This window comes from Paroedura picta, chromosome 10 (genome assembly GCF_049243985.1).
Source record: "Paroedura picta isolate Pp20150507F chromosome 10, Ppicta_v3.0, whole genome shotgun sequence".
In the NCBI taxonomy this organism is placed as follows: domain Eukaryota; kingdom Metazoa; phylum Chordata; class Lepidosauria; order Squamata; family Gekkonidae; genus Paroedura; species Paroedura picta.
The window spans coordinates 70,105,113-70,113,989 of NC_135378.1; the positions used below are offsets into that span (position 1 = coordinate 70,105,113).

Sequence of the window (8,877 nt, forward strand, 5' to 3'; positions counted from 1 at the left end):
CAGCCCCCACTGACCAGGGTGGGAGGGGGCTCCTCTTCCCAACCACCAACGGCAACAGTTTGCAGCCCCCCCCCCCCCCCCGCTCTCCTTTTGTTTCTCTTCTTCCGGGCACAGCCCAAGAGCCTGGCAGCCAGTCCAGTCCTCCTAGCAACGGTGTCAGGTTTACCTTAGCAACCCTCCTACAGCTAGAGACAGCCGTTGCTGCAGAGACCGGCAAAAGCAAAAGAGGAGAGATTTCCCCACAAGCCAAGCCAACGCCATGGCAGAGCCACCTGGCGAACAGCCTGAGGAGGGGGAGAAACCCCCGCAAGTGAGCCCAGAGCCCCCCAGGCAGCCCAGCGTCCCCTCCAGCAAATCCATGCAAGGCCTAGCAAGGCCCTCCGGCCATGGACTTCGTGGGCAAACCAGCAGCCGTGAGAAAGTCCCAGAGTCCCAGCCAAGCCAGGCCGAACAGCCAAGCCAGATTCCCCATCTTGAACAGCAGTCGTCTCATCAACAAAGGAGCAGCCTCTACCAGCCCGAACAACCCAGGTTGAGTGTTTACGAGCAGCAAGAACCAAGAGGCTCTATTTACCAGCCGCAGCAAGCAAGAGGCAGCCTCTTCCAAGCCAGGGGTAGTGGGCCTCAACTCCAGGACTCCCAAAGGGGTGGAGTTCCTCGGCCAGCGGCAGGTGTCCAAGACGCGTCAGGAGGTACTTCTCAGGATGCTGTGGGTGGCGCATCGCAGCCACAAGACCAAAAAGGCAGCTCCCAAATCACTTGTCAGGTGCCTATGATCAGGAGCCGACAGATGCAATATGACCCAGGGCATGGCCCTTATCAAGATCATGAGCCCGGGCTTGGCCTCTATCAGCTTGGAGCTGGCATTTATGAGGATCAGGTGCCAGATCCAGGACCCCGAGAGCTGGCAATTAAGAATGCAAAGGCTTATCTACTGAAAACAAGCATCAAATCTGGTGTGAGCTTGTAAGTATGGATAAAGGCATGCTCTATATGTGAAGGGGAGCAGAATAACCTGAAAGGTGTCTTCTAATGCAGGGGTAGTCAACCTGTGGTCCTCTAGATGTCCATGGACTACAATTCCCATGAGCGCCAGCCAGCAAATGCTGGCAGGTGCTCATGGGAATTGTAGTCCATGGACATCTGGAGGACCACAGGTTGACTACCCCTGTTCTAATGGAATATGTAATGTAGAGTTTCACTTTATATGTGAATCAAGGCAACATACACAGGATTCAATGGCAGTCTCCCAATTACTACACTAGATTCAGCAGCAATGGTATCCAATGTGCCTTTATTTCATTTTATTTATATACTGCCCTCCCTTGCAGCTCAGGGCAGTTTACACTGAAACTTTCATAATACAGTGCAATATAATAAGCATCTTGATTTGAATATATAACATTTTTAATAATAGGAACTTTGACCAAAATAGAACAGTATATAATTTAACATTCAGCAACGGAACATTATAGTTTTAACTGCACTGTGGCTTAGCCTCTGGGCTCTGCTTGGTGGTTGGTTCACTTGTCTTGACCATATTCTAGGATTCCTTTGGATAACATGATTGAGTGAGCAGACCTGTAGGAGGTCAGCCCTGCATCAGCAAATGCTGAGAGACTTGTGGGACAGTGCCTAGAGAGGGTTGAGTTTCAGGCAATGTGACATCCTCCATGATGTTCTAGGAATTTCTCTCTGGTAAAAGTGATAGAGATGGTAGTGATTCCTACAATGCCACCCAGAAGTGATGTCACATTCTCTAGCCCTATACCGAGAAGTGCTGTAACTTCCTTGTGATGCTCTAGGAATCCCTACACACCATGGTATTCATCACAAAGAATGAGGAAAGGGAAGGCAACAGTACCATCCACACTTGGGTATTCTAGCAGGGAAGCATGGAAAGAGGCTTTACGATAATTTTAAAAAGATAACTTTAAAAAAATTGCATATTGCTTGTCAGTAAGGCCACAGAAATTGCACAGTTCATACCTGTGACTTAGCATGAAAGAAATGGAAGCTAAACGACTTGAGGGAGGAAACTACATTTTCCTCATTTGCTACATTTTGGGAACTGAGAAAATATGATTTCCCTACAACAGAAGTTCTTTCTCAAGGGAAGATGCCCCAATGACCCACAACTGTAGAGCATCCACCCCGCATTTATTGTTCATGACTGCCTAAGAAAAGTCTTTTCTGTGTAGAATTTATTGCAGTGAGACCAAAACATGTCTACTTGACTGGGTGGGGCATTTATCTTCAAATTGCTAGGTATGACCATTTTGCTGAAATGTTGGCCAAAATCCTGGATGAGCGGCCTGAAAACCCTGCAGACATAATTGAGAATATCAGCAAAGATATAAAGTGTGCTCGTTTCCAGAAGAAAATGGACACCCTTCGAGATGAACATGAGAAACTGCCAACATATGATCTAGCAGAAATGTACAAGACTCTTTTCCAGAAGGCTGGTGGAGATGGAGGAGAACAAGAAGTAGAAGAAGAAACAGTGAGTCCCTAGATTTAGATTTGAGTTCATATTTTTCTGGAAACGTAGGAAAATTCCCTGTCCGTTCCTGGCTCCGTTGCGTAGATTTTTTAATGCACATTCTTGAGCCAGGTTTAGGATTATCTATCAGATCTACAAATATAGAAGCCAGGCAAAATTTTAAAAACCTTATATTGCTTCCAAGAAATACCCAAAACTTAGACTTCAGTTAGGGTCAAAACAGGTGAAATGCTGCAAGAACTATGATTGGCTCATCCAGCACCCTTTTACAATTATGGCCAGATGGGTGCAAGAGTTGAATAGGGTGTTGTGGGAACAAGGAGACAGATTTAACCTTTCCACCCCAAAAAAGAGTTGTGTTAATCAAAACTGACCCTCCCATCACGCAATTATAGCCCACTAAAGAAAAATGACAGGCAAATATGTTACCCAAAATAGAATGTCTCCTGATTTTAGCTGGGGGGAAATTAGCGAATCCTAGGAGACTTAGCAAGAGGCGGGTAACTAGCAAGATCTCTCCACCTAAGTATGCCAGGATTATTCTCTTAGAAACTCTTAAAATAAACCAGTTGAGAGTGAATGGAAAGGTTGTCTTATTCAAGAACTTAAAGAAAGCACACCAATATTTGGAAAACATATACATAAGAAATTAAATTGAATGGGAATAGATATGAGTGGGAGTGAGAGATGCTATGGTAACCTATCCTGACATGGAGAGCAAGGTCTGCAGATGCAGCAGGGAGAACCACAAAATGGAGGTACATCCTGTCGATCCCAGAAACACACACAGCTATGGCACAAGGTGATGGGTTTTATTAGGCAAAATGCTACCTGAGGTGATGTTGTCATATTTGCCCCCTAAACGATAAATACTTTGATGGGCTGGCCAGTGGTAGACAATGACATTGAGAAACATGTGAAGAGATTTCCTGAAGTAAGGTGTTAATGGAGGTGAAATTGGCCTTGACCAGGGCCAGGGCCTTTTCATTCTTGATATTTTTATACATACAGAGTAATTCTTAAGCTATATTAAACACATTTAGATAAATTTGTGATTGAAACCAGATGTTGATCCAGGTACCGATCCCTGGTTTAATTTGTAAAATGAATGTGTATTGTTTTTTTTCTTAAAGAAGTATGTAAGTACATGTAGAATTTATGTGTGTTCACTATAACATGTGCATGTGTTCACTTCACTGTGTGAAAAAGCTTTCTGTTGTGCAGCTTTCAAAATCTGGACAGGTGGTATGATGATGTAACTCTGGTATTTCCCCCCCCCCCCATCTAGCTAGAAACACCTCTGCCCAATGTAATGGAGACAGCCTACTACTTTGAACAAGCAGGATTTGGTTTGAGCTTGGAGGAATACTACCACATATTCCTCGCCCTCAAACTACTGGTCACCACACATCCACTCCAGACCTGCCGCTTCTGGGGCAAAATCCTAGGAACAGAGGCAAACTATATTGTTGCTGAGGTGGAGTTCCGCGAGGGAGAAGAGGAGGAAGAGGCAGAGGAGGAAGAAATACCTGAAGAAGGTTTGAAAGAGGGAAGTGATAGGGAGGAGGAGGATGAAGACGATGAGGAAAAGGATGAACCACCCAAGCCCAACTATAAGCCCCCACCAGTAATACCAAAGGAAGATAATCGGACTGGGACCAATAAATTCACTTATTTTGTCTGCAATGAACCAGGCAAACCCTGGGTGAAATTACCTCAGGTGACACCTGCGCACATCGTGAATGCCAGGAAAATCAAAAAGTTCTTCACTGGAAGGCTGGATGCGCCCATTGTGAGTTACCCGCCTTTCCCAGGCACCGAGGCCAATTACCTGCGGGCCCAGATTGCCCGTATTTCAGCAGCTACTCAGATCAGTCCACTGGGATTTTATCAGTTTGGAGAAGAAGAAGGAGATGAAGAGGAGGAGGGAGGCGCTGGAAGAGACTCGTATGAAGAAAACCCAGAATTTGAACCCATTTCTGTGATCGAGTTGGTGGATTCCCTTGCAAATTGGGTCCACCACGTGCAGAACATTCTAATGCAGGTATGTTTACTGAAGTCTACACTGATCTCTTAATATTATTACCAAAGGCTTCTGAGAACGATAAAATGTTTCATCATTCCATAGGAATACTCTCCCATAAAACTGTTGGGATTTTAAGTTAGCAGAGTGCATAAGGCACACAACACAGCAGAAACTACCTGGCTGGTGTGTGTGTGTGTGTGCTGGTAAGAGACAAAATAACAACAGAGCCTCTTTATTTGTTCAATATAATAAGAGTTCTTTATTATAGCTAACTCTATTCTAGACAGAATGGGGTAAAGATAGGATTCTAATCTAGTCTAACCAGCTAAAATGGATGGAGAGACAAGATGGAGAAGTGGGGCATAGTGAGGAGAGAAGGCGTCAAGCCAGAAGGATGGGTGATTCCTTAAGAGTAGCTTAAGTATCTACACACCAAAGGGATAGCAAGCAGAAAAGAGACAGATAGGATATCTGTTTTTATGTAGTCCACCCTCTGAATGTCTGAGGTAAAGAAACAGTACAACGTCCTTCACTTCTAACATAAACATTCATGGTTGAAAGGAATGGGTCACACAGGGGAGGTCCATTGTCTCTGGTACTCTTTGGTCTAAATGGTAGTGAAAAGTGCTGTCAAGTTGCAGGCAGCTTACGGTGACCCCCTCCAAGAGCTTTCAAGGCAAGAGATGAACAGAGGGGCCTCACCATTGCCAGCCTTCCATATAGCACCCTGGGACTTTCTTGGTGGAATCCCATCCAAGGACTAACCCAGGCCAAGATCTGACGAGATCACGCTAGCCTAGGTCAGGGCTTATAATAAGTAGTAGTATTTGTTGCATAAGGAGAAGGCTACCATGACATTATATATTGCAGTGGCTTTCTCCTTAAGAAAGAAAATACACATACACACACATTTATGCTGCAAGTCATCACTATGTGCAGAGCAAGACACTGCTCATAAGAAACGAGTGTGGCCTTCTTTTCCCTTTCAAAGCACCTCTACTACCAAGTTACATGCTGTTTCTCAGCAGTTCTCTCTGAAACGAGGCCTCTCCACGCTTTGCCATGCACTTCCAGCAGCCTGAGCCACACACACATCTCGGGTGTTGGGCTGTTCTCAACAGAAGCAGAAGCAGCAGACTCACATACTGAGAAACTGCATGGCTGTATTTGGATGTGTGACCACAGTAGACTAATTTAACAGAGTTAATTTTTGCTCTATATTCCCACTGTCATGTAGGGCGTTCATAGCCTGAGGAAGAGTGCTTGCACTCGAAAGCTCACGCCTTGAATAAATCTTTACTGGTCTTAAAGGTGCTACTAGACTCCAATCTTGTCTTGTAACACTTGATCCTTGGCTGTAGGGACGCTGTTCGTGGATCAATCCCTTTCAGAAAGCAGAGGAAGAAGAAGAGGAGGATGAGGAAGAAGAGAAAGAAGATCAAGAAGAGTCGCAGCAAGAAGTAGGACCTCCACTTCTCACTCCACTCTCTGAAGATGCAGGTAGAGGCTGCACGCATGGTCCTTTATTCTTTGGGGGTATCCCTAACATGATGGCAAATGCAGGCGGCGTTGGACTAGTTGGTTGTCCAGAGTTGCATCAATGCATCCTCAAATACTATGCTATTGTTGCGCTGCAATAATCATTTGCATTTGAGTTCTCCAGGTCTGTCAAGACAATCCAGTTGCAAATGACTTATGCATGCATGCAAAATAAATGCTGTGCCGCTGGGTCGCTACGGCAGAGAATTGGATGCAGCCAGTTGGGTGAAACTAAAGCACTTCAGTTTACCTGCCCAGTTTTGGTGTTAATGCAACACATTTTTGCCTTTTACATTTACATGACAGTAACAGGTTGAATAAGGAGAGGAGGCATGGCGAGGAGGACTCTGTCTTGGATCTCAGTAGCTAAAGATGGCCAGTGCTTAGGTGAGAGGCCAGCAAGGAAAGCTCTACGGAAGAGGGCAATGGCAAACTCCTTTGCTTATCATTTGCCTTTGAAAGCTCCCTGCTGGAATGTCTAAAATTGGTTGCAATTTGATGGCACTTATGTATGTAGGGTTGAATCCAGCCAGCTTTTCACTCTCTGTTCTTAATATAGCCCCCATCTCACTTGGCTTTTGTCTATGCAGGTCCCATCATTCCCAGGATAGCCTTTATGACAAGGGAGAAAGTTGGCAGGATACATCCAGTGGCTCTTTACGACCATGCTTTGACAGCATTTCACTTAATTCAGTGGTTCTCAACATGGGGCTTGAAACCCCTCGAGGGGTCATTCGGCCCTTTCCCGGGGATCACCGAGACAGTTCAGTGGCTGCGGCAGCCGCAGCGTGGCACTGGCCTTCTCCACGCTGCCTCAGAGCTCATGGAAGCCGCGGAGATCTCTGAGGCTGCGCGGAGGAGGCCAGCATCACAGCAAGCGCCGCAGCAAGCAAGAGCAGTGGCGTGTGTGCATGCGTGCGTGCGCATGTGTGCCGCCACTGCCCCTGCTGAAGAGGTCATGGCATTAGGGCGGTTGAGAACTGACTTAGTTTCATGGTTCAGCACTACAGAGTAGATTTTTAAAAACATTCAATAGAACAACTGTCTAACCACTCAAATATTTCACCGTTTTACTCAACTTGTTTGTTGTTCAAACAGAAATTCTGAATATTTTACCATGGTCATCTGAGGCCTCCACAAGCTTGGTTCCTCAATATGCCATTGCAGTTCTTCAGTCCAACTTGTGGCCTGGTGCATATTCCTTTGGTATTGGCAGGTAAGAAGCAGAAAACTGGTTTTGTTTCTTGCCTATGCAGCCTAAAATACATACTTTTGTTATTTCTATTCTGTTGTTTAGACCATTTCTTATTTAGAGTTCACCAGTTTCAATGCTAAAACCAGTTTGGCATTCATATTCTTTACTCATTTGCAGAGATCCCCCATTAAGTCTTCAATCTGATGCATCCTTACAAGGGAGTTAGTCTTGCTGGAGTCAAGTTCATGGCCTTACTTTTCACCTAAAAAGGCTGAAGTTTTGTCCATAAAGCATATTTTGGCTCAAGTTATATGAAAATAATACACAAACTGGCTTACAAATCAAAATTCAGGCTCATAGCTCGGGAATCAAAGTTCAGGGAAGGTACCTTCCTTGTGCATTTACCAGATTTGTTACTAATTTGGCTTTTCAGAGCCTGCCATTTAACTCTTTGGCTTTCTTTTCCTCTATTCCTATCACTGGTCTTCATGGTATTTATGTATGAGTTGACCTTCTCAGGATTGCTCCCCTCTTTCCAAATTCTTTCTTGGAATGCCTTCTTGTTCTAATATTTTGCGGCTAGAATGAGTAGGCTGAAAAACTGGGAGAGTGCTGTTGAATCATGACAAGGACAGAAGACTGAATAAAAACCTTGTAAATTCAGTTTCGGAGAAGACAGCAGCTATCATACTGGGTTGTCTACATTTCAGTCTTGGTCTAATTGGGGAAGTGTAGCACAATTTCATTGTCAGTGTTCCCATTCTATTTGCTTGGGTGCCACTTAAAGGATAGGCAAGTACAATGATGGAATAGCAGAATTTTGATTTTTTTTTTCCAAAGCATTCCAGAAGACGTGAAGTTTTTACATCACTTGACTTCGGAAGGAAGCTAAATTGGGGGTTCCATTTCAGTTAATTTTTAACGCCATTCTCCTTTTTCCTGTAGGAGATTCGATAATATCTATATTGGTTGGGGCCATAAATACAGTCCAGTCAATTACACCCCTCCGGAACTACCGCCAGTGCAGAATGAGTACCCCAGTGGACCAGAAATCACAGAAACGACTGACCCGACCGTGGAAGAAGAGCAGGCACTCAAGGCTGCGCAGGAAGAGGCTTTGGCAGAAGAGATGGAAGAGGAAGAGGAGGAGGATGAAGATGAGGATGATTAACCTGCAAAGAGCTAGGTGCATTGTAGTATTTCTCTCCTAAGAATCCACTGAGTTCTCTATTAATGTACTAGCAAGAGCACAGCATAATAAATTTTTACTTATTAAACTCATTGCAAGGAAGTGTTTGGCAGCTACGCATAGTGATATCACAACAATGTCAGCCATTCAGTCGAGACCCACTCTTGGCGATTCTACAGCACAACTGTCACCACAATTTCTGATCTCGCGCCGCTTCTTTTAGTTGTGTAATGTTTTGCCCAGTGTCCATTTTGATCATATCTAGCCACCGCGTTCCTGGTTGGTCTGTTATATATCAGCCCTTTATGCTGTGCTCACAGGGAGATGATTCCCCTCTGTGAACGACAAATGCATCTGAAGCAACGACAGCGCATCCACATGGAGGGGCTTCCCCTTTTATCTTCCACTTTCCCCCAAGTGTGCCC

At 44.8% G+C, this 8,877-nt stretch overlaps 1 protein-coding gene across 1 annotated transcript; it reads left to right on the forward strand.

Annotated features, from left to right (window-relative positions):
* Nucleotides 1-11: 11 nt before the first annotated feature.
* Nucleotides 12-8,544, forward strand: LOC143819284 (radial spoke head protein 6 homolog A-like). The gene is made up of 6 exons (XM_077300743.1): nt 12-966; nt 2,269-2,503; nt 3,792-4,547; nt 5,891-6,029; nt 7,167-7,284; nt 8,209-8,544. Exons 1-6 carry the CDS (start codon nt 260-262, stop codon nt 8,432-8,434), a joined length of 2,181 nt encoding a protein of 726 aa, XP_077156858.1. The 5' UTR covers nt 12-259; the 3' UTR covers nt 8,435-8,544.
* Nucleotides 8,545-8,877: the final 333 nt, after the last annotated feature.

Coding starts and splice junctions, on each gene's coding strand:
- LOC143819284 (XM_077300743.1), top strand. CDS start 260: ATGGCAGAGCCACCTGGCGAACAGCCTGAGGAGGGGGAGAAACCCCCG. Junction 2,504..3,791: donor AAGAAGTAGAAGAAGAAACA/GTGAGTCCCTAG, acceptor CCCCCCATCTAG/CTAGAAACACCTCTGCCCAA. Junction 6,030..7,166: donor TCCACTCTCTGAAGATGCAG/GTAGAGGCTGCA, acceptor TTGTTCAAACAG/AAATTCTGAATATTTTACCA.